The sequence below is a fragment of the Gorilla gorilla genome, chromosome 1 (assembly GCF_029281585.2).
Source record: "Gorilla gorilla gorilla isolate KB3781 chromosome 1, NHGRI_mGorGor1-v2.1_pri, whole genome shotgun sequence".
In the NCBI taxonomy this organism is placed as follows: domain Eukaryota; kingdom Metazoa; phylum Chordata; class Mammalia; order Primates; family Hominidae; genus Gorilla; species Gorilla gorilla.
Genome location: NC_073224.2, coordinates 180,616,415 through 180,641,945, shown reverse-complemented (window position 1 = coordinate 180,641,945; position 25,531 = coordinate 180,616,415). Strand labels below are relative to the sequence as shown.

General features: G+C 40.6%; 1 protein-coding gene across 14 annotated transcripts in view; it reads left to right on the top strand.

Annotated features, from left to right (window-relative positions):
• The window catches only part of FGGY (FGGY carbohydrate kinase domain containing), a 460,818-nt gene that overhangs the window by 46,027 nt on the left and 389,260 nt on the right, over positions 1 to 25,531 (top strand). For 11 of the 14 annotated variants that reach the window (XR_008671153.2, XR_008671144.2, XR_008671130.2 and 8 more), the window contains one exon: positions 3,184 to 3,335. The exons of the other annotated variants lie outside the window; for them this stretch is intronic. Coding sequence is in view for 4 of the 11 variants with exons in the window: in XM_055360768.2 (XP_055216743.2) it covers positions 3,184 to 3,335 (152 nt within the window). In the remaining 7 variants the exon portion in view is untranslated. The remainder of the gene's footprint in view (positions 1 to 3,183; positions 3,336 to 25,531) is intronic. 14 annotated transcript variants of the gene reach the window in all.

The following is a 25,531-nucleotide window of genomic DNA, read 5'->3' as shown; positions in this document are numbered from 1 at the left end:
AAAGGGTGATAATTGGGGCTGGGAGAGGGAGTTATGACCTAGTCTCCTCTGTGCAACAGATACCTAATGTTTAGATTTTTTTGCTGATTCATAATAATTTTTCCCCTCAAGTATGCCTGCAACACATTCTGTGAACATAAACATGTATTTTAGCAAGGTATTAATTAAATGAATATATGGATGAATAATCTACCCTTAGGTAAAGTGAGGTAGCTCGAATGTAACTTTACCTCCAATTCTCTTAAATGATTACATTTCTGTGGGTCTGTGTTCTGTTTCCCATGCTGCCTTATTGTACAGAACCTCTTTCTCACTCTTTTCTCACCTGCCTAGCCGTTGGCTAGTCATTTGAAGAATTAAATAAACACTTTCCTGCCTTTTGAAAGCTTTCTGTGCAGCTCCAGGCTCAGCTAACTAGAGCCTGCTCTTTGCTCCTCCTCCACATTCCCACGTCTGGTACTCTTGTTCTGGCAGTCAACACACAGTATAGACTCTTTCTCCTGCAGACATATGCTGCTTAAGGGCAGAACTGTGGCACATTCTTCTTGATATCCTAGCATCCAACACTGTGCTTGGCATGTAGTAGATGCTCAATAAAAGATTAAATGAACTTTCAGTTTTCCATAAGAGCTGAAAAAAATTAACTTCTCAGTTTTTATCTAAAATGAAAATTATAAATTATTAATTCTAATACAGTAATGATTCTGTACAATTTTCATTGTATTGTTCTGACTGCATTTTGAGAGCATCTTTATGTAGAGGCAGTAGTAGCTGATTGGTCTGTCTTTACTATAGGTGGAAGTTTAGCAACAGGTATTTTTACCTTAAAGTAGCTGTAGATTTGTTCTGTACAGTACTTAAGAAACAATACTGATATTGTCCCCTTCAGTACTCACCCACCCACACATACACCCACATCCTGATTCATTGACGATTCTGGAATAGGAGCTGGACATCAGTATTTTTAAAAGTTATCAAGGCGACGCTAATGTGCAACTAGGTTTGAGAACTAGAGCTTTGAGCACTTCTGTTAGATAGAGGAACAATTCTGTTTACAAAAAATTCTTTGACATTCCTGTGGAAGGTCCCATGTACTCTGTATTATTTTCAAAGTATTAGTATAATGGTTTGTGGAGCTTTTGTGGGAGGTGATATCTTTCCAGTTAGGCAAACCAGCAACTGAGCCCCTGCCTTGTTATGCCCATGACCTTATTTAGGTATCTTCTTACATTGGCTTTTTTTGTTGTTTTTTTTTGGTTTTAATTTTAAAAATTCTTTTCAAAGATGTGGAAGGGTAAAGAAAGCAACATCTTCCTATTCACCTACCACTGAGGATAAACATGAAATTTTGCCATATTTGCCTCAGCTCCTTTTATTTTAAAAAAAGATATTTGTAACTTCAGCTTTTCATCTTCTGCAGGTAACCATTCTGCTGTAGTTGCTGTTCTTAAACACATTGTTTTTGTGCTTTTACTACATATGTGTATACCCACAACAACAAACAGTACACAATCCTTCCTCTGTATCTGAGGGGTACTTGTTCCAGGACCTCCTTAAGACCATAACCCACAGGTACTCAAGTCCCTGATGTAAAATGGCATCGTATTTGCGTATAACCTATGTACGTCTTCCCATGTACTTCAGATAATCTCTAGGTTACTTATAATACCTAATGTTAGGTAAATACTTGTTATACTATATTGTTTAGGGAGTAATGGCAAGTAAAAAAGTCTACACATTCAGTACAGATGCAACCATCCATTTAAAAAAATATATTTTCAATCCACGGTTGGTTGAATCCACAGATGCAGAACTCACAGACATGGAGGGCTGACTCTGTATTTTAAAGTATCTCAGCCGGTGTCCTTGTTCATGTTACTATGTCTAACTCTAGTTTATTCGTTTAAGAATTGATTTATTTGTTCTCTATGCAGATCTAGTTCCAAAATACACTTTGTGCATTTCCCAGCTGTGAGACATTGGGTACGTCTTCACTTTCAAGAGTCTGTCATTGAAAAACAGGAGTTAAAAACCTGTATCAGAGGGTTGTTTTGAGGATTAAATGTGATGATATGTGTAAAATGTTTAGCACAGGGCTTGGGAGACAAACACACATTACAAACATTTACTATTAGCAAGATATGTAGTGCTGCGGTTACTTTGCCATTAAATAAAATAATGTGTGAAAATATAATACCTGGTTTGGTAACTGCTGGGTTTCTTTTCTCTTTGCCCTAATAATCTCTCGGGTATATTAATTGCTGTTCTGCAACTTTTGCCATCAGAGGCATCAGAGGGCTGTTAAAGGATTTCTGGCTTGCCCATTGGTACAGGATGAATTAACAGAGGCTGGGGAGAGAGATAAGGAGTTACTGTGTGGACTACAGGGTGGTGAGGCAGGATATGAGGGGCAGTGCTCCTTTTCCAGCTGGTTTTAAATTCTCCTCCTCATGATTTTCTCCTCCTGAGGGCCTACTTTCTGAGAAGTACTTGCCATATCCTTTATGTGCATTATCTTTTGTTTAAAAACTTCCTGAATTATACATCTTCATCTGTAACTGTATATTCATCTGTAACTTGCATTCCCTGTTAGATCTGCCTAATTCCAAAACCCATGAGCTTCCCACACCAGCAAACAAGCCAACCAAATGAGGAAAAAAAAAACACCTAAATAAACTAATTTTAATTAAAGTGACCAGAAAAAGTGGGAATATAAGCAGTTAAATGCCATTGTGTAGCTATTAGATGTATTATACCATCAAAGTATTTATCCATATTTAAAGGAGACAGATCTTAGAAAGTATTGTCTTAGTCTTATTTCGTAGACACCTTTCCTGAATGTATGCCCAGAAAAGTTTTTCTAGAACAGAAGGGATAAGAAAGGAAGGGAAGAATTTGAGAAAGAATACTTGATAATATAATTAATTGGTAGATGTTTTTCTGCTTTTAATGTAGACATTTATTCTAAGGTCATGGTCAGAGAACACATGACTGGACGGGAAATTCCAGGCCTGGGGACAGTGCTTTCCTCAGCCTTGCTGGTGTTCTTTCATTTTGCACACTCTTGATACATAAAATTATAGAAAGTACATAGCATTTTGATCTTGGGAATCCATAATTGTTCCCTTGAATTAGAAGGAAGAGAATGTGTGTCCATCTGCATCTCCCTCTCGTTTCTGCTAGGGGATTCCCATCGAAACGTCATCATGTGGCTGGACCATCGAGCAGTCAGTCAAGTTAACAGGATCAATGAGACCAAACACAGTGTCCTCCAGTACGTCGGGGGGGTGATGTCTGTGGAAATGCAGGCCCCGAAACTTCTGTGGCTGAAAGAGGTGAGTGCATAGGGTCTAAGAGAAGATACCAACAATAGTAGAGGATTCCTGTTACTGTGGACCTGTAGGTACCAGGCACCCTGCTAAAATCGGTTATGTTTGATTTTTCCCAGCAACTAGGAGGAAGGTTGATCCCATTTTATTGATTACAGTGCAGTTAAATCACACCTGTTTTTATGTGCCTAACTCATATTAGGCACTGTGACAAGTATTGTACACATTATCTCTTTGAAGGCCAACGACCCTATGAAGTGTTTGTGTGTGATGTTTATTTTAGGGTGTCTGTTTTGTAGACAAGAAAACGAATGTTCATAGAGATAAAACAACTCACTCAAAGTGACAAAGTAAATATGTGACAGAACCAGAATTTGAACCTAAGACTGGCTGACTCCAAAATCATTTTTTTTTAATTTTAAAATGTTTCTTTTGTAGAGACTTGGTCTCACTATTTTGGCCAGGCTGATTTCGAACTCCTGGCCTTATGTGATCCTGCAAAAGTGATTTGATTATAGGTGTGAGCCACTGTGCCCGGCCATCCAAAATCAATTCTTTTTTTTTGTTTTTTTTTAAGTATCAATTTCTCTTTTAATCTTAGACGTCGTGGTGGAAGGAAAAATCAGTTAGCAAAGAAGCAATCTCAGAAAAAGTGTATCTTTTTGATGCCTTTATGCCTTTTTTTTCCTCTTTTTTTGGGTTTTTTTTTTATTATTATACTTTAAGTTTTAGGGTACATGTGCACAACGTGCAGGTTAGTTACATATGTATACGTGTGCCATGTTGGTGTGCTGCAACCATTAACTCGTCATTTAACATTAGGTATATCTTCTAATGCTATCCCTCCCCCCTCCCCCAACCCCACAACAGGCCCTGGTGTGTGATGTTCCCCTTCCTGTGTCCATGTGTTCTCATTGTTCGATTCCCACCTATGAGTGAGAACATGTGGTGTTTGGTTTTTTGTCCTTGCGATGGTTTGCTGAGAATGATGGTTTCCAGCTTCATGCATGTCCCTACAAAGGACGTGAACTCATCATTTTTTATGGCTGCATATTATTCCATGGTGTATATGTGCCACATTTTCTTAATCCAGTCTATCATTGTTGGACATTTTGGTTGGTTCCAAGTCTTTGCTGTTGTGAATAGTGCCACAATAAACATACATGTGCATGTGTCTTTATAGTAGCATGGTACTGGTACCAAAACAGATATATAGACCAGTGGAACAGAACAGAGCCCTCCGAAATAATGCCACATATCTACAACTATATGATCTTTGACAAACCTGACAAAAACAAGAAATGGGGAAAGGATTCCGTATTTAATAAAAGGTGCTGGGAAAACTGGCTAGCCATATGGAGAAAACTGAAACTGGATCCCTTCCTTACACCTTATACAAAAATTAATTCAAGATGGATTAAAGACTTAAATGTTAGACCTAAAACCATAAAAACCCTAGAAGAAAACCTAGGCAATACCATTCAGGACATAGGTATGGGCAAGGACCTCATGTCTAAAACACCAAAAGCAATGGCAACAAAAGCCAAAATTGACAAATGGGATCTCATTAAACTAAAGAGCTTCTGCACAGCAAAAGAAACTACCATCAGAGTGAACAGGCAACCTACAGAATGGGAGAAAGTTTTTGCAATCTACTCATCTGACAAAGGGCTAGTATCCAGAATCTACAATGAACTCTAACAAATTTACAAGAAAAAAACAACCCCATCAACAACTGGGCGAAGGATATGAACAAAATCAATTCTTTTAATACCCAGTATTCTATTGGAGTTCAGAGAGGTTAATTACCATTCCAATGAGAAAGCAGCCGAGGTGGGATTTAAGTCCGTATCTTCTGACCAGAGCTTTGCTGTTCTGTACACTTTTAGCCCCAACTTATTAATATTTGGCCTTGTTGACATCTTAGGCTTTCCCTTTCTCATCCCACCTGCACTCGAGTTTCTCATCCTTAAATGATATGGCAATCTCTGGTCAAAGCACTTGCAGGTGGCTCCCATTTCCAGATGTTAGGACTTCTTTCTGAAGTGTGGAGAATGGTGATGTCAGCTTAATGGTTCCCATTAGAGATGGATGTGTGAGAAAGTTCAAGTCCTTTGGGAACCTCAAGGACTTGAAAACCTCTAGGTGGTCTGGAGAAATAGAGAATCCATCTAATGAGCATGACCTGCTGTGATTCATTTACTGGCTCTGAGATTTCAGGTGGGCTGAGTCTTCTATTACTCAGATTGTAAATGGAGATGGGGAGAGCTTAGGTTGCTGAGAGGGTGCCTAAGGATTGCTATCACGGGGCAGGAGAGTGGTAGGAAAGAAGGGCTTCAGCAATCAGAGGCTTGGCTTTTTAGCTATTTTATATATTGAGCTGTTTTGTAAGTTTTAATCTACATAAAGGCTTCTGTGGTTGCTAAGAGTTTGAAAACAGAGTTTCTTAGGAGTCAGGAGTTTTCAAGAATCTAATTCTGACTCTACTGTCAACAATTGTATGCTTTGGTCAAAGCACTTCTTATTTCAGGCCTCACTTTCTTCATGTACAAAGTGGGAGAGTTGTATTAACCAGTTTGAAAACCTGACTCGGGTATATACTGAAACACAAAATTGGAATATAGAACTGTTCTGCGCTGCCCCGTACCCTGCTTTGAGTTGTATAAGCATTAGTTGATTTTAATCCTAATGGTCTGTGCCTGGTAGATAGCACAGGAAACTGATCCTAAGGAGGTTTTCCCAAACAGGTGATAGAGCCAGAATTTAAATCCATGTCTGCTGGGCTCCAAATCTCAGCTTATTCCATCATGTCATGCAGTAGTAAAATCCCTCTGTGAAGCATGGCTCTTGGCGTAGGACCAGGAATGATGGCAGTGGTCTTCTTCAATTTGGCCTAAACTTGTTGCTATATCAACAAGTTTGGATTGGATATATCACCTTTTTTGGCAACACAGAAAGAAGAGTTATACTGAGTTAAGCAAAGAGGATTGGGCGGAGGGTCATTGGTTCAGTGTCAGGGCCTTCTAGAGCACTTGCCATGTGGCCAGCTCCAGCCTATATCCCAGGAGATCTAAATGCATATCTGGCACGAACCTCTCAGGATTCTTACCATCTCGCACTTGAGATAAAACTGCACTAAATAAATCCCATAGGAAATAGTTAAAGTCTAGATTACATGGCAGTGTTTGTGACCCTCTGAGAACTTCTTATATTAATTTATTTTAAAAAATCAATTTTCTTTCAGAATTTTCTGAGTAAGCCTCTAGTGTGGGGTGTGTTTTGGTAAGCATGTACAGGAATTCTTGCTGAGAATTCCTTTGGCTTTAACATGATTGCAAAATCAAAATTAAAGAGATTTCTAAAGTCAGTTTTAGCATCTTCTTAAAGCCTGACCAGGAGGGCTATAGAGCTTCTCAGACTTCAATGTGTAAATGAATCACCTGGAGATCGTAGGTTCTGATTCAGTAGCTCTGGGATACGGACTGAAAATTTGAGATTTTGTATTTCTAACGCAAGTTCACGGGTGATGCTAATATTAGTGGCCTGGGAACTTGTGAAACCACTTTTAATTCCAAAAGCTCTGCTCCCCTACCCTGAAAAGCATCCACTTTTGGGGAATCAGGGAATGGTACCTTTGTTTTTAATGCTATGATGGGAGACACAGGAAAGTTTGATAGCTTCAGTAGAGCTGCTCAAGTGCCCGTTCAGAATAAAAGCATGAGATTCTGTGTTCTAAGTTCATCAAGCTGTCATGTGTTTACTCCTTCTTCATTCTTTAATTCTTGGAAGTCTGTACTGAGCTCAACTATGAACCAGCAACTGCGATAGGCACTGGGGACATGGGGGCAATAAGGACTCAACCTTACCATTGAGCAGCACAGAGTCCACTAGGGATAGTGGTAGGGGAGCATAAGGAATGGGGTGGATGCAGGAGTGACATGAAAACAGAGCCATCAAATGTACTATGCACTGTGATATAGCAATATACAAAGTGCTTTGGGAAAAAGGATTTGCTTCCCAGAGGCAATAGTTTGACAGGAGCCTCAAGATATGAGTAGAGGTTTTGCCTAGCAGAGAAGATAGGAAAGACATTCTGAAGAGAGACTGTGGTTCATCTGTGTTATGGTAGGTGAGTCCCAGGGCATGAGCTGGGGTGCTTCAGCAAGCATAGCAGGAGATGAGGCCCGGTAAATAGTCTGAGTTCGGCTTATTAAGGGCTTATTTGGTGATAGGGATTGGTTGATGGTTGTTAAGCAAGGGAGGGGCTGGCTTAGGTAACTGGCAGACATGTGGAGACTGGATTAGGGTGAGAAAATGTGTGTGGGGGAGTAAGAACTAGAGTTTTCTCATTCCCCTGATGATAGCACTCTGATGGCTTTGCATTGCTCTGTTAGATAAATTCCAGAAACTGAAACATGGACTAGAAAATGGTGCATGATGTCATTTTTACCTCTTCCTCTCTCGTCACTGTTTGTCTTTTACATCCTAGCTCACTATATCCCATCTACAGGAATCCACTTAGAGTTTTTTGTTACATGAGTCTTGGCTAGAGGTTGGCAGACTATGGCACCCAGGCCAAATCTGGCCTACTGCCTGTTATTGGATGGCTTGAGAAAATGTAAATGGTTTTACATTTTCAAGTGGTTAAGAAAGAATCAAAAGGATGATATTTTGTGACTTATGAAAATAATGTGAAATTAAAATTTTAGTGGCCGTAAGTAAAGTTTGATTGGAACACAGCCACACTCATCCATTTATGTGTTGTTTATGTCTGTTTTCACACTACAGTGACAGCTGAGTAGTTGAGACAGAGACTATGTCGCCTACAGGGCAGAATATATATGTACCATCTGGACCAACAGATGAAAAGTTTGCTGACCCCTGGTCTTGACAATGCTGAGTCTTTCACCCACAGTGTTCTTCCCTCTACTCACTGCTGGTTCTTCCTCATCATTTAGGTTTCAGTTTTATTTTTGCTCTCTTGAAAAGCCTTTCCTGATCCTCAAATACATCAGAGTCTCTTGTTATTACACTCTTAATTTTACTTCATTATATCTTTCATAAATTGTAATGCTACGTCAGTTTTTCTGGTGATTTATATAATGCTTGCTCCAACCATTGTAATCTGCAGGAGGATAGAGATCATATCCACTTCGTTCTTTGCTATGTCTCGGTCCCTAACCAAGTGGCTGGTGCATAGTAGGTGCTCAGTACATATTTTCTGAATAATTTGAATGACTCAGTAACTCAATAAGGGGCTGTTACAATACTCCATGGGAGAACCAATGAGACCTGAATGAGGCACTGTGAGATGGCAGGAGATGGGTCCTAGAAATTTTTAGAGGATAATATCAATAGGACATTGACACTGATTGGCTGTGAGGAGTGAGTCAGATGGAGGAGCCAGAGCTGACCACTCACCTTGTTATTGCTGTCATTTATCTTCTCCTTGTCCTTAGCCTAGAGTCAGATGTCAGAGGGAGTTGGGCAGAATTTGGGGTTTTATCTGTCTTGAGATGTTCTAGGACCACCATAGCTCTTGGACAAAGTCACCTGGGTCCTAGTCCTGCAAATATGGAATTTAACCATGTCCTTTTCATTTAAAGTTTATGTGTTTCAGGTTGACATTTGTCTCCTTAATAAGAATTGTCAGATAAAAGGAAAAATGCCATTTGAATTTTTCATAACCCCCAGCAGTCTGGCTTTTCCATTTGGTCTCAATGATTCTGACTCTCATCTTAATGAAGGCCAAATGTAAATTAAGTTCTGTCAGGCTTGAGCAGCTGGGGTCTCCTATCTTTATAAACATGAAACATTGTAGGGTTAACAAGGTGCAGACTGAGGAAGGTCAAGAGAGTTGCTGAGCTGATGTGGATCCTGACAGCTCAGTGTTAATGGGAGGTAATTAACGTGGCTTGTAGGGGCTACATGGAGATCTTCCAAGCTGTCTTTTAACTCATTTCCTCTTTTGCCATTGTCAGCAGAGCAGAAAGCTAATCATTTTATAGTTTGAGATTTTCCTTGCTTATTCCAAAGTTCTGGAACCAACTGTCTGGAATGTCACAGGATTTTGTTGATGGATTCAGGAAATATACCTGCTGCTTCTCTCTCCCCTGTCCATGCCCCTGTGCTTCTGTCCTCCTGATAACATACTGGGAAAATGAGGAAATGATTCTCCAATTGGTAGATTCTTTGGGGGAACCTGGGGGTTTGGATGGCTAGAGAGTTGGTTTGATAACTTCCTGCTAGCTGTGGAAGCTGTCACTTGAGTGCTTTGCAGTAGGAACTGCTGAAAAGAAAACCCTGCTGCAGGTCAGGGAAACTTGGTTCTTCTAGTTCTTTCTGTAACATGAGAGGCTGGACAAAGCTAATTTTTAAAACCTTGTTTGGCCTTATTTTGTCACTCTTGTTGATGACATAATAACACCTTTTCTCTATCTTAAACCTTAGTCTAATCTTGAAACTTCATGAAAGATAGACAATATAAGTTTCTTTCCTTGAAATGCCATCATTTAAATAGATGGCAGTATGGTGGAAACTAGTCTTTCTTAGTTAGTTACTGTCTAATTACTATTCAACTGTGTTCATCAGGTCTTAACAGTAGCACTAATACAAGATATTGAGGAACTTTGGGAGATATAACACAAATCTATACAGAACAGTACAGGATTTGGAGCCAAACTTGCATTTAAATTTTTCTGTACCACTTACCAATTGTGGGATCTTGGACAAGCTAAAATCAACTTCTCTGAGTCTCAGTGTGCTGAGCTATAAAATGAGGACAATAGTATCAGTCTTGTAGAGTTATGAGTTAGTGAGGTATTTGTAAAGTGGCTTATATAGTAGATACTCAAATGGTACTTTATTTTCATTATCATTGTGTTTAAAAGTGCTTGTTTCTACTGATGGGCATTTCGGTAACATCCTATCACTAACTGAGATAATTTTAAAGGCTAAAATATCTTATTTCATGGGGCTGGCCATAATGAGTGATATGTTTTTTCCTGTTTTATTAAGGAAAATTCTAGAAACCATCATCAAAGTTTCTAGAGACAATCATAGAAAATAGAGAATAGAAGAGCACAGAACATATTTTCAGTCATTCATTTATTTGAATCACCCACATCCTATGTGTAATACCAATTCCAAAGGCAGCCAACTTCAAGCTGTAAAGCTGATTAACTTACTTGAGTACCTTCTACTTGTTTCCCTTGACATTTACCAGTGCCGCCAGTCTCAGAATGTTTTTACTTCACAAGTTATTTTATTTAATCTTTACAGCAGTCTGTGGGACAGATATTATCTCTTTTTATATTACCAGATGAGGAAACTGAAGCTCAAAAAAGTTAAATAACTTACTCGTGGTCTCATACTATGTAAGCACACCCGTGTCAAGAGCCACACCATTAGCTCTGTTCCCCCATCTGCTACCTTATGGGAACCTGTGCACTTTCAGTGTGGGAATCCAGAAGTGGTCTCTGCCACCAAGAAATTACAGTCTAGTTAAAGAATAAAGATACAGAGCAACCAAGCAATAAGAGCAGAACAAGAAAATAGATGAAAATAAGAGCTAAAGTGTATGTAGTGCTTGTTAATACATCTGGTACTTTTCTAAGCATTTTACCCATGATAATTCATTTATTTCTCACAGCTACCCTATAATTATTGTCTTTTTCTTTTCTTTTCTTTTTTTTGAGACAGGGTCTTGCTCTGTCACCCAGGTTGGAGTATAGTAGCACAGTCTTGGCTCATTGGAACCTTTGCCTCCCAGGCTTGAGCGGCTCTCCCACCCCAGCCTCCTGAGTAACTGGGACTACAGGCACACACCACCATGCCCAGATAATTTGTGTATTTTTTTGTAGAGATGAGGTTTTACCATGTTGCCCAGGTTGGTCTCAAACTCCTGAGTTCAAGTGATCCACCCACCTCGGCCTCCCAGAGTGCTGGGATTACAGGTGTGAGCCACTGTGCCCAGCCTAATTATTGTCTTTTACAGATGAGGAAACAGGCACAGAGACTTTAAGCAACTTGCCCAAGGTCACTTAGCTAATAAGTCGCAAGGCTGGGATTTGAACTTTGGCATTTCACATCCAGAGTACGGGCTTATCACCATTTTGCTGTACTGCCTCTTTCAGCGTTTGCTTTGCAGGCTTTGCATAAACTAGTTTAGGGAAGAAATTTGTGGGTGATGGCTTTGGGAGGATCTGAGGCTGTGAACAATGGTCAGTAGCTTCATTGTTTCATTTAAGAAATACTGAGTGTCTCCTGTGTGAGAGGCACTTTGCTGGGCGCTGGAGATGCCAAGGTGAATGAGTGGGACAAGGGCCCTGGGGTAGGCTTCTGGGAACTTAGAGTCTAGTGTGGAGAGGCAGAAAATAGACACACACAAAGTGATTTTGTTTTCTGGAAAATGCTACGAAGGAAAGACACAGATGAACAGATTTGGCATAGCGAGTGTGGGCCTCTCTTGGGAGTTTTTGTTTGACCTGAATGATGAGATAGGAAGGAGGAGCAACAGATTCACTGTGGGGGAGGAAAGCACCTCATGAGATCAGCAAAGGAGGTCAGCTGGGCCAGGAGGGTATGAGCAAGGCACAGAGGCGTAGGAGGGGGTTTGGCGAAGTGGGCAAGGGCTGCTGCATGCAGCCTTGAGGCCAGGGGCAGGAGTTTGAGTTTTATTCTAAGATCAGTGGGAAATGGTTGATGGGCTTTAAACATGGGTGTGACACAGTATGTTTTATGACCTTAAAAAAATCATTCTGGCATATGTGCTAGGTAGATAGTAAATATCTGTATAGCAACAACAAAGTTCATACTGTTTTTTTTTATTATTATACTTTAAGTTTTAGGGTACATGTGCACAACGTGCAGGTTTGTTACATACTGTAATGTTAAAGGGAAGAAAAGTTAGAAGACTAATGAACAGTCTTATAAATACATTTGTTTAAAGAAACTATCAGTATGGAAAAAAAGACTGGCCATATACACACAAGAAAACATTAATACTGGTACACTGTTCATGGTTGGAAGAGTTTGCTACTGTTTTAGCACAATGCTCATGCTTTTATTACTTAGTAATTTTCCATTCAAAGCGTGTAGTCATAGCTAACCTTTCTGGTTGACAACACTTCATTATTGAGCAAGGGATTTTTTTTTTTCTTTTTGGGCTTATTTTCCTAAAAAGCAACATGCTAGGGACTTCACAGGCAGAATTTTATCTCTGCCCTTTAGTGACACAGTGTAACAGCATGCCGTTTTACTGTATCTGTGTGGCAGTATGAGGAAACCAAGACTCAGAGGACTTAAGTAGCATCCCCAAAGCTACACAATAGTAGGTTGTAGAGCCCAGATTCTCACCTAGTCCAGTCTGCCTCCAGCTCCTGGGATCTAACTATTGCCTCTCACTGCCTGCTTTTAAAGGGCACTCATTGTTTCCCACTTGCCAGGGCTACAGGCTGGCAGACCACTGGCTGAATCTGGTCCCCAGACAGGTTTAGTTTGACCTACCATGTGCTTGGAAAAAAAAAATAAACAATTTTAAATTAGTTTCCAATATTTAAAAATTGAGAAATTTTATCTGAAAATTCAGATTATTTATTTTCCTGAATAAATAATGAAAGAACTTGGCAATACAGGGTCCACACTTCCATGCAGAAGGGAACGGCTGGAGCTGAATAGGGGCTGCCTTCTTTAGAAGGGGTCGGCATTCTTCATTTTGCAGCAGTCCCCACCCAGCCTGCTACACTCATTTCCTTTTTCAGCCCTACCCCTCTGAGCACTTGAATTTGAGACTTAGGCTGTGGGAATTTGTTCAAGGAATCTATCATTACTTTTCTTCTAGCAAGCGCTTAGAGAAATGGAAAGGCATTCCAGATGGCGAATTTCTTGGTCCAGGGCTCTCATGATTCCATGCCCGTATTCTCTCACACCTCTGGGTCTTTGCTCAGGTTTTTCCTTCTGCCTGGCAAACTTATAGTAATTTCTTCCTTCACCAGGAAAACTTATAATAATAGTTCAAAACCCAGCCTTCACTGCCTCCAGGAAGCCTTCCTTGACTTAGGGTCCTACCCTCTGTCCCCTGTGGCATTCTATGCTTATCTCTACCCTAGAATTTATTGCATTACATTGTGCTGTATTTATCTCAGTGTCCCTAGCCTCCAGAGCACTGTTTAAATTCTAACATTAATAACTTATTATATATTTTGATGGGTGGATGAATGAGCGGATGAACTTATTAAATCATCTCATGCCATTTTTGATGGCTAGGTGCGTTTGTCCAATCATTTCATTCCAAACTAAAGGTTCACTGTATGCCCAACATAAGTTAATTTTCTCTTCCTCATTGTGGAAAATGAGATTTGAGCATTACTGTTCCTTTCCATCCTAGAGCCACCCCTTGGCTGCAGTCCTGTTACCGGAGTCACAGCTTATTTTGTATGCAAAGTGAAGGCTCTAGACTGAGACAGTAACTCCTCTGGGCCTCTCCACTGTGTCTTTGGACTCCTGTGATGGATACTACTTTAAGTTGCTCCCTTCACCCCCCAGGATAATCCAAGACTCATCGTCTCAATCAAAAAGCCTTTCTTTAGAATGTTTATACCAGGGCCCTGTATATTGGACCAGATTCCTCCCTGCCTTTGAGGAATGAAGACAGTATTGTCAGCTGCTGTTAGGGCATGTGTTGTGGATTTTCTCTCCAGGGTGGGTACTGGACTTGTAACTAAATACACAGAATGTTGAGGCTGATGGCTTGCCTTCATCTACCTGGACAGTGAATCCTTTCCTTATTATCCAGTATTTGCATATTTGATTTATACCAAATATGTGTTGCATTCTTTTAGTTTTATAGTCCAGCAAAGTAATTTTTAAAAGGCAGACAAAAGAAAAAAAGTTGTTGGCCAGATACCTTGTAACATTTAATAAATGTCAGCTATTATTATAATACTTTTAAAAATTTTACTTTATGGCTATGGCAGACTTTCATAAATATTTCCTTTATATGATCTATGACATGACCTTGTGGGATAAATATTACTACTTCTCACATTTTACAGATGAATACAAGCCTCAAAGAAATGAAATGACTTCTCTACAGGTATCAAATCTTGGTGAAGGTCCTTTGGGCTTAAACTGGAGCCAAATGAAGTCCCTTGGATCTTAATGAAGGTTCTTTTGGCTCTAAATTCTGGTATATGTGTGTGTGTGTGTATGTGTGTGTGTGTGTTATTCTGCTGTACCATGTTTCTTCCGCATTTGGGTTGGTGGATTTTCAGCTCCATAAAAGCAGGGACCAAATCTATCTTTTCATACCTTACTGTTTTATATCCCCAGAGCCAAACACAGTGTTTGGCATTGAAAAAATACTCAATAAACATTTACTAAATGAATTCATGTCCCCTGGCCAGCCAGGAGCCAGCCATGTGACTGTAGTGCTGAAGACCACATGCCTGGCTTACCTGTTGCCAGTCTTCCTGACGGCTGTGCAGGGATGTTGGCCACCTCTAGGAGTCATTAGTGTAACCAGAGAGGTGCGAGGAAGGATTGTGAAGTTAGGCTTGCTTTATGTCCACATGGTATGATTCTGTGTCAATCAAAAATTGAACAAAATTCTTTTCTCATAGTGGCTAAAATGGAAGTCACATTTACTGGAGGAAAATACGATCTTTATAGAAACAACACTGAAAAAGACAATGCATTTAGTGTGTGTTGTGATACAGTAACTCATAGCGTGTAAACTGTCAACTTGGAAATCTAGAGGCTCAGGGTCAATGGATGTCCACTGATGCAAGGAAGGTGGCAGGCTAGAAGTCCAAAAAGATGCAAAATGGTGTTCTTTTGGAGGAGTAAGTAAATCTCATTTCTCTGAACACCTGGGCTGTTTTACTTTCTTTTTTCCTATTATCCAAAGTGACCATAATTGTTCTGTTATTGTAGGGATATATTCATTTAATCAGTGAAACAAACTTTTGTCTGGTAACTACTATGTACAAAGTACTGTGCTTGGTGATGGGGAGGAAAGGAGGAAGCCAAGCTCACCCTTTATCTCAAGGAATTCCCATATCTAGTACCAAGAGTGAGAGGCTGTGAAAGCCATTACCCGCCCTGCCACCCCCCCGCCATGTTTTATTATCAAAATTTCAAACATACAAAAAAGTTGAAAAACTTTTACAGTGAATACTCAGAGCCATCACCTAGAGCCTGCCATGGACATTTACTGTCCTTGCTTTATGACTTATGTTGTTTCCATCTGTCTGTTCCTCTACTCAGCTTACATTTTTGGAATAAGTTGGGAGATTGTTACACTTGGGAAGGCAGTTTGAAATATTAAAAGTTGTTTACATTTCTGAAATATTAAATAAGTTTCAGTTAAGATATTGACTTTGTTTTATTGCTATCTACATACATGGCCAGCACCTGTACTAGACTTTATTAAATATCCACTGTGTGCTTTCAAATCTTCTATCCCATTTATTCTTATGAAAATCCTGTGAGGTAGATGTTATCACTTGCTTTGCAGATGAAGAAATTGAGGATGGAGGGAGTTAAGTAGATTGCCACTTATCAACTTTATTACCTCTGGCAATGTTGGAATGCAAACCCAGGTTTCTGACTCTTAAGAAATGAATTTGAAAAATTATTGTAAAGGTTAGCTGGTCAAACACCAGCCTTTATCACACAGGTACCCCTGTTTACAGATAAGACATCATTGGAGCTTACCTAAGTAAAGCAAAGCAAGCAATTAGAAAATGAGAGCTCTCTTATTTTGCTGATTAATTATTCATTATTTTCTTAATAATGACTTTATTTTTCTATCATTTTTAGTATTATTACTTCACTTTGATTAGAGAAAGCAACTTCTGATGATTTAAGTTAAAAATCCCAGATAACACATTTGTTTGGCATAAATTTTTAAGGTAAATATGAACTCTAGAATAAAACGTTATCAAAGTTATTAAAAGTTTAGCTGTTCAAAGTTAGACTCAAAATGAAAGAATCATACTTGAGACTGGGTGAGATCTGTTTCCCACCACTATGCAAACTCTGACCCAGGGCCTCTTTTGTTTGTGTTCCAGCACATTATAGTTACCTCTCCAAGAGCTGACTTTGTCCTCTTCTTTGCATTCCCCTGAGGTATTTGTAGTGAGAAAGAATGACTAAATGATGGAATGAGTTCCTTACCTCTTCTGAACCCAGGGGTCTTGGAAGTGCTGACACAGCTAAGACCTCCCTGGAGGCTTGTCTGTTCATCCAGAATGGCCACTCTGGATTCTTATAAAGGCTCCTGTCTCTCTGAATCCTCCCTGTATGGAGAGGCTATGGATTAGATAAGCTTCAGAGTGTTTAGTAATAAAAACAAGCCTGATCTCAACTCTGTGGCCCTGTCAATACCCATACCTGCACCCTCTTGAAAAGCTACATCAGTGTAGCTTCTAGGCTTGTAATCTGAATGATCAGTGTCTTTTGGCTCAAAAATGCAAAGTGAAGGAATATTCAGAGGAAATTAGAGAGCTGCCTAAGTGGCTCTATCCTACCTGGCCTCCGTTTCTCATTATGGCTTTGCTAAAGGGTCTGAACCGTGGCATGGACGTGCATTTTTTCTCAGTAATGCCACATGTGTAGAGTATTGATGCTTACCCAAGCAAAGCAAAACAAGCAATTAGGAAATACAGTCTCTCTCTCATTTTACTGATTAATTATTCACAATTTTATTGATAATAAGAACTTTATTTTTCTATCATTATTATTATTATTATTATTATTTCACCACTGATTAGTGAAAATTATTGGTCCTGGACTATCACCAGTCCCTGTTCTGGCATTTGGGAACAACCGGTGCATGTAAGCCCTGAAACTCTCCTTCAGTGCTGGCATTCTGTGAACCTGAGAGAGATGAGAAGAGAACCAGGGACTAGAGTGAAGCCTACTGCAGTTGTCTTGGCATGAGGCTATGTGGCTTGGCTTTGGCTGGGAGTCACAGACAAGCCCACGGACCTGAGAAAGAGAGTGAATCACTGTACAAGTATTTATCGAGCACCTCCCATGTCCTGGGAAGCAGTAGCTGGAGAGTGGTGAAGGAGTACTGAGTTTTGGGGTTCAAGTGGCCAGGGCTTTCTTCCAGGCTTTTTACCTATTATCTGCATTATCTGGACAATTCAGTTCACTTATGGGCCTTAGTTTTCTGTCTAAAAAATTGTGTTGATGTACTATTATGTATCAGAAGGTATTTGATAAATTGCAGAATGCTGGTGGCAGTGATAGATTTTCAGATGATAGTGACAGAAAAAGTTGATTGTTGGAAAGAAAATTAGTGAGGTCTATTTTTCATATACTTACCTTTAGAGGCAGGTGAGAAATCTAAGAGTGAAGGGAAATAGAATTCACATTGTTTGAAGGGTAGGAAATTTTAAAAATAGTGCTTTTTAATCGTCCGGAAGACTTGGGGAGAGGGTATTATTCCTGTTTGAGTGGGTGGGAACAGTCTGAGAGACACTTACCTCATGCAGCTACTGAGTGGGTAGAGCTGGGGCCCAACTCAGATCTAACTCCAGCCTGTGCTGTTTCTACAGCAGCTCAGAAACCAAAGTTCAGGGGAGCAGAGGAGCCGGAGACAGTGAATCCATCCTGAGGCCCCCTGAGTAAATGCTTCCAGGGCAATTCCACTTGCACTATTATTAATACCTTACAGGGTGTCCTTCACAAATTTCTCAGAATGATGGCTGTAAAAATGGGTGTGTGTTTTAGAAATAAAAATATTGTGGTGCTAACAAGTTCCTGCCAGAGTTGTTCAAGGACGTTCCTTCATTCAGCAAATATTTATTGAAAATTTGTTTTGTTCCAGACACTTTGTTAAATATTGGGAATATAGCAGTAAGGAAAACAGAGTCACTATTCCCAGGATGCTCATATTCTAGAAAGGAGATAAGAGATAAAGTCACAGTACAGCATTAGTGCAGTGGGAACTTGGGTTACTCTAGAAATACAGCCCAGTTAGGATCGAGGGGCTGGGGGAGGTAATATGTAGGTTGTGGGCCAGTGGATGAATTGGAATTTGGTAATAAGCAGTTGAGGTGAGGCAGTTTGTAAAAGCTAGTCTGGTGGCAGTCTGAGGAAATGAGACCTCCGTGGGGCTGCAAATACAGTATAGTGAGAGCTTAGACTGCAAGAAGCTCTGTGAGTCCGTCAAAAGTTCCTTTAAGTCCCTTTTATATATTCCATGCTATTAATTACAGGATTCTTTGCAGGGGTGAAGGGGGACCTCATGGGATGGAGCCAGTTCACTCTAGCCACAATCAGAGAAAGGTCAGAAGCTATTTGTGACATTTTTCCCGACTCTTCTATCTCAGAGACCTGGACCTGAGAACTCCGGAGAAGATGAGCTTTGAGCACTCACGTCCTCCCTGGGCAGACAGAGCAGCTCTCCTCATTTCAGTTGTCTCAAGACTAGACAGTGTGCCTGAGAATAAAGCAGTGAATTAACCCCACTTGTCCAAGAGGGTGGGACTGAATACTAGACAGGGCCCTTTCCGCCTCTCTTGGGTGGTGGGGGGTGGCGTGTGACTCAGAGGCAGTGACATCAGCCATGACTTCATTCATCCAGAGGAAAGACAGTGTGCAGAACGCGAACACGGCTGGTTTCTGCCCTCCCTTCTCGATGCTTTGTCTTGCTGGGGACATTGTCATGGTCCTGCTGTTATTTCCCACACATTTTATTCACGTCTCATGTTTAAGCTGTTCTTTTTCTTCACCCCATTCTTTTTGGTCTCTTTGTTCATCTTTTGCTTTTGTCTTTATTTTCTTCTTTCTCCTCTTCTATTTAATTTTTCTTGTTTCGTTTTCTTTCCTGTACTTCTTCTCTTTTGTCTCCATTTTCCATTCTTTCCATTTGCTCTGTCCTTTCTCTTCCCTCTGTGTCAGAAATGTATACAGGAACACATCCTCCTGCCTCCTATTTCTTCTCTCCTCTGGGCTTCCCACTAGGTTATTGCTGTCGTAACATTCCTAAAACTGTGTTCACAAAACACTCTCCACACAAGGACTGATGGTGGCTCCCATTCTTTTCTGACTCAAGTATCTAATACAAGTCCAGATTTACCTCTTACTGCATCTCAACACAGGTCTCTCAGACTGACCTTCTCATAGTTCCTTCTCCATGGCCATGGATGCTGCTGATGCTTCTGCCTGCACTTTTACTCAGGCCATTGCCTCAGTGTGGACTGACCTCCATCCCATCTTCCTCAGTCTTTGCCTTCCCTCTACACACATATCTGACATTGCCTCCTAAGTAACCCCCTTACTTACCTCCTTCCCACAGCACTGTCTCCTTCATGATCATACAGAATCCATAGTTTATAAATTATATATTTTAGAACTTGAATTATTCTGTACTGTTTATACATTCTTCCTGCATGTTTCATATGCATAGATTCTTTGTTCCACCTAGCCAGTAACTAACCTGAGGATAGGAAGTATATTCCTGCCTTTCATCTTCTATGAGCATACCTAGCACATAGTTGGCCACAAACCAGGACTGACAGACCATTTTTTGCAAAGTCAAGAAATATTTTACTTGAAAAATAGTTATTTGATGCTAATTCTGGGGAGATAGATGAATGAATTATAGTTCTTTCCTAAAAAAAGAGCTAAGGGTCTAGTAGAAGAGACAGACCCATACGTAATTTGAGATGAACAAGGATTGTGGAGGAAACTAATGTTTACTAGGAGTGTACAAGGATGGGCACATGAACATTTATAATCTCACTGAAATGAATTCGGCTAACAATCCTATGAGTTAAATGTTGCTACCAATGAACAAAGTGAGACTCATAGACATTAGGTGACTACTAGTCAGAAATGACACCACTAATAAGTAGGAGAACCAACATTTGGACTAAGGTTTGTCTGACTCTAAAGCCCCTGCTCTTTCCTGAAGAGGGAAAGATGTAGTGAAAGTGACATTCTAAGTAATAATAAGAACAATCATAGGTAAAAAGTGCTTACTATGTGCCAGGTGCTGTAAACAGGTTACCTGTATTTGTTCATTTGATCCCCCATCAACCCTTGGCATGGGCACTATTATTGTCCTCAGTAATTTTTATAGGATGAGGAAATTGAGATAAAGAGTAGTTGAGTAGATTGCTCAAGGCCACATAGCTACAGAGTACTAGAGCCAGGATATTCACTCTTGCATTCTGGCTCTGGAGAAGAGGCAGCAGAATGTAGTGAGGCCCTCTGCATAGAGTAGCATATTGCATGATCAGAACTGCTGTTGGACCAGTCTGTTTGGAGAATCAGGGACTGTGGAGATGCTGACAGGTGAAGGTGTTGAGAGGTGAGGCTAAAGAGGAAGCCAGGAATCATCACAAAGGACCAGTGCCCTCCTCAAGGACCCGTGACAAAACATGCAATAAATTTTCCTAGAAATATTTTCTGTGAGGTTGGACCGTTAGGGATCCATCATAAGGAAGAGTTTAAGTTGTGGTCTTATTCTACTACTTGAGTTGTGAAGGAACTTTTGAGTTGTGGCCTTTGTCCATGCCCAGCAGGAAATCACAGTGGAACTCTGCAACAGTGGTGTAAATGAACAAGTAAGGATGCACATACCCAAATAGACTCCAAAGAAATGCCAGTTGAAACAGTAAAGTACGCCTGTCCTTTACGGGTTGGAGATGATTAAGTTTGGGTTGAAGGACATTTGGGAAGAAAGAAGAAGGGGCATCTGTGTGAGCCAGCTTGGAACAGATGCCAGGTTATCCTCAGGTGTCCCAGAGAGCTCAAGATTTGATGGAACACTCTCCCCACTGCAGCCCCCCTCTCCATTGGTACTTGGCAGCAATTCAGTGGTGCTGCACTGACCTGGGAGTCCAAGCCAGGAAGTGAATGAATCCATTTTCCAATTAAAATGAAACTTCTCCAAAGGACCTGCTAACCCTGAGAGAAGAAATTTATCTTCCTGGCAGTCTGGCTTGCCTAGAATATGTCTCTGCTCCTGAAACAGACTGAGAAAAGCCATTAGCTTGAATGAAAAAAGAGAAACTGGGACAGTTCTTATTCACAACCTCATTCATTTATCCATTCATTCCTTTTATTTCTGCAGACTTTCATTTGGCTTCTACATGTCTGCTCATTCATTCATTTATTCATTCATTAGCTAACATGACTCATCATCTGTAGATCAGACAAACTGCTGTGTCCTAGGAGTAGAGATATTTAATAAAAAACATAGCTCTTGCCTTTGAGGAGCTTTCAGTCTAGTGAGAGAGACAGACAAATGAACAGATGATGGGAAATGCAGTGATAGGGATATTCACAGAGTACTATAGGGGCATAGCATAAGAGCATCTAACTCAGCATAGGGATGTCATGGGTGATTTCATGGAGTAGGAAACACCAGAGTTGAGTCCTAAATGTGTACACACACAGACATATACACGCTATTGCTTCTGTTTCTCTGAAGAACTCTAATACAGGGTGATGAGGTGGGCACCTCTTCATGAATTAATTGGGAGTTGAAATTAGAATGGTGGTTGAATGTAAGGAATGAGAGAAGAGGTAGAAGATGACTCCTTTGGTAGAGGTAGAAGATGACTCCTTTGGTAACTGGATCAACTGGCACTGGAAATCAAGGAGGAGGAACACACTTGGGGGAAGATAGCAGATTCTGTCTTGGACGTGTTGAGTTGGAGGTACAGTGGGACATCCAGGAGACATGTCTCAGAGGAGAGTTTGAATTGGAGTTTGAGATTTGGCATGTTATTCAGCGTGTAGTTGGTTGGAATCACAGGAGTGATTGGTATTTCTCAGAGAGCATGGGAACAGTGAGAAGAACATTTGGATGAGGTAAGATCCCTGGGGAGCAGCTAAAGAAAAGGAGCCCATGAAGGAGACAGAAAAGCACTGATGAGAAGGGCGTGAGAAGGTCCCGGAGAGTGAGAGGTTGAGGAAGACTTCCTCATTTCTCCCCTGGTCCCAGTCTTTGACTTTCTTTCATGTCTGCTCCAAGACCTCTTCACCCTTTCCAAAGCTTTCTCTTCCTATTAGGACTGTCTCCCTCTCTCCCATAGATGGTACCACCCACAAGGCATTGCTTGATCCAGGTCACTGTGGCATCTCTCTCATCTCCTCCAGTAAGAAATGGACTTCTGCATTATATTATGTTTTAGAGAGGCAGATGACTGAACTCAAACATTGGGCTGGGCATTAGTGATGCAAAATTTGATCTGACTTTCCATTTACCCGTTGTGTGGGACCTGGGGATAGTCTTGGTCCCTTCCTGGGCTTTAGGTTCATAATCTGCAAGCATAGTTTTCTGACTGCCTTGCCTTGCCTGCCTTGAAGAATTATACAGGTCAGATGAGATCATGCATGCCAGAGTGCTTTGAAAACTGTGAAACTCTGTAGCAGAAGAGTGAATCTTGTTGACTTATCAGGCACTTTATATTATTTCATTTAATTCTCACAGCATCCTTGGGGGAAGATGCTAGGAATGTGGCTTTGAGGAAACTGGGGCTTAAAGAAATTAATTTACCTAAAGCTACACAGCTGTTAAGTGGTGAGGACGGCAATCAAAATCAGGTATGCCAGACTCCAAAGTTCTTAGACCCCATCTACTTCAGCCTTGTTTTCCTAATATGTACAGTGGTGTCACACTCCTGGGTAAAGTCAGCTTTGCTGAGTATGATGAGTTTTCATTAAAATGATAGCATATTTTATGGTTGGGAAATCAACTCTAGTGTGGATTATAAGTTTTTCTTTTCGTACAAGAAGAGCAAAGCCCTTCAGGGGGAGGAAAGTAGGGGAAAGGGATGCATATAAATCCAGTTTTTGAAAATTAAATAAATTATACAGTGGAATTATTTCATTTTACAAATAAATTCTATGATGTTACCGTTAAACAAATCCTCATCTAATGGGGGTAATGTGTCTTGTCTATTCAGGTTTTTGTTTCTTGGGTCTTTCTCAGCAGTGACATAAATATTTATTCCACTTGATGTTTAGGCCTCTTCTTGCATCTCTCCCCGGAAGCCTTTAGAAAAGCCTTTAGAAAAGCCTCCCCAGGTCCCAAACCCTTTCCCCCCTCTGAGCCCTGTCTGTGATTACTCATTAGAGGCAGATATATGGCCACACACAAAATATTACAATAATGTTATGAGGCTGACTCATCAAACCTTGGTATCGGGCTTATTACGTTATTGTCATATATCATCTTATTAATTATCTCTTCCTTTGTGTACATCTTTCTCTCGAAAGGACCTGGCTTTAGATTTTCTTATATCTCCCGAAACTGCATTTTTTTTTTTCATGAGTTAGACTTGGCTCTTGCCCTTCAGAAGTTTGTCATTTCGAGGTAGATTTAGGTATATCAATGAATAATTAGGGTACAGCATGGGATGGAGAGGTTCACAGAAAAGGTGACATCTGAGCTGGATTTGAATCAAGGGCAGAGGTTTGATAAAGGGAGAAGATGGGAAAGTCAATTCAAGTAGAGATACCAGCTGAAACAGAGGCCTGGAAATATGAAAGTGTAATGCATTTGGGAAAGTAAAAGAGGTGAGAACCAAGTGGAGGGTGTTAGGAGATGAGCCCAGAAAGTCATCATCATAATGATCACAGCCAAGTTGGAGCCAGGTTAAGAGTCCTGAGAGCCAGACTACAGAGTTAAAATGGGATTCTAGGCCATGAGGAGATATCGCACCATCTTTAATAAAGGAATGGAATGGGAAGCTTTATGTTTTTAGAAAGATGCCTCTAGTAGTGCAGACCTCTCAGCTTATCTGCCTATCTGACTTGAAATATTTCTGATGTTCTGTCTCTGTGCATGGGAGTTTGAAACACACAATTATTTTATTCATTCTGAGAAGTTTCTGGCTGAGGTTTATGACCTACTGCATGCTTCCAGTGTCATATTTCTTTTAAGAATGACATTGAAGATTACGTCTCTTCCTGAAACTCTTTTCTCTCTGGGCTATTGGCCTGTGCCCTAATTTGGAGTCTTGAACATAGAGTGAGGATAAGGTCTTGCTCTTTCTTGGGTAGTTGTGCTGGAAAACAACAGCATGAGTACTTGGAATGTGCAGGCAGTACTATTTATTGAGTGGGGAATTAGGGAGCTGTTCCCTCCCTTTTGTTTACTGCTCACAGCAGATAACCCAGATAGAATCCCTTTGCAATTACATAGTAGATTACTTGGATAATCCTTTGTAACTGGTCATGCCTGTCTTCTCATGTTGCCCCCGACCCTGGTGTCATTGCAGTAGCTGCCTCATTTCCCTCATGAGTTCCCTTGGTGTCTAGAAGCAGCAGAAACCTCACAGCTTCCCTGGAGTGGGAGGGAAAGGGTGAAAGCTACTTCTCTCTGTCCTGAGGCTGGCAGGGCGGCTGCAGCATTGAATCTTGGACATACTGCCCTACCTCCGCCCTCTGCTTAGACCCACAGCTGTGTGAGCTTTGAGTAGTAGCCTCCTCCCAACAAATGCTGTGGTTTGATGAAGTAATAATATTTTCTTTTTTTTAAAAAAAGCTGTTCCCTTTGGTTGCTTTAAGCTGAGGGATTGCTTAACTCAAAGGATTGTTGTTGGAATGCAGAAGGCTTTTGTGCAAGTCATATAAGCCAAATCACTTTTCTTTTTTTCTTGAAAAGACTAGTTTTTGTTAGTTGCCTGGTAACTGGAGGATAGAAAGACTTAACTCGTTCAGCACAGAGAGCTCCTAGTTTGAACTCTATTAGGCCATCACCTAATGAGATACATCTGAAATTGGTGCGTGTCGAGGGCCTGCTCCTTGCACTCTCTAATCCGTGCAACGTTGTGCATGGGAGATGATAAGTACATAGGAGTTACATGAGCTGTCCAGGATTGAAATTGTACGGAAATGTGCTTAAAAGGGCTTTTGTTTGTCTTTTCTTCTGTAAAGAGTGGCAATAGCTTCCATTATGACATTTCCAAAAGGCCCAAAATCACACCTCTGATTGGACTGGGAGGTTCAGGGTGGTAACTGTGGCATAGTGGAAGGAAAGAACATTTACTTTAGAGCTGGAAGCCCTGTGACTTTGGGCTAAGCACTTGTGGTCTGACCCCCAGTTCCTTAATGTGTGAGTACTGTGTATTACCTACACACCTCTGCACCACTCTGTAGATTAAATGAGAACACTGTTGTAAACTGTGGAGGACTTAGAGGACGATCACTGTGTCCTAATGCAGGCCCAG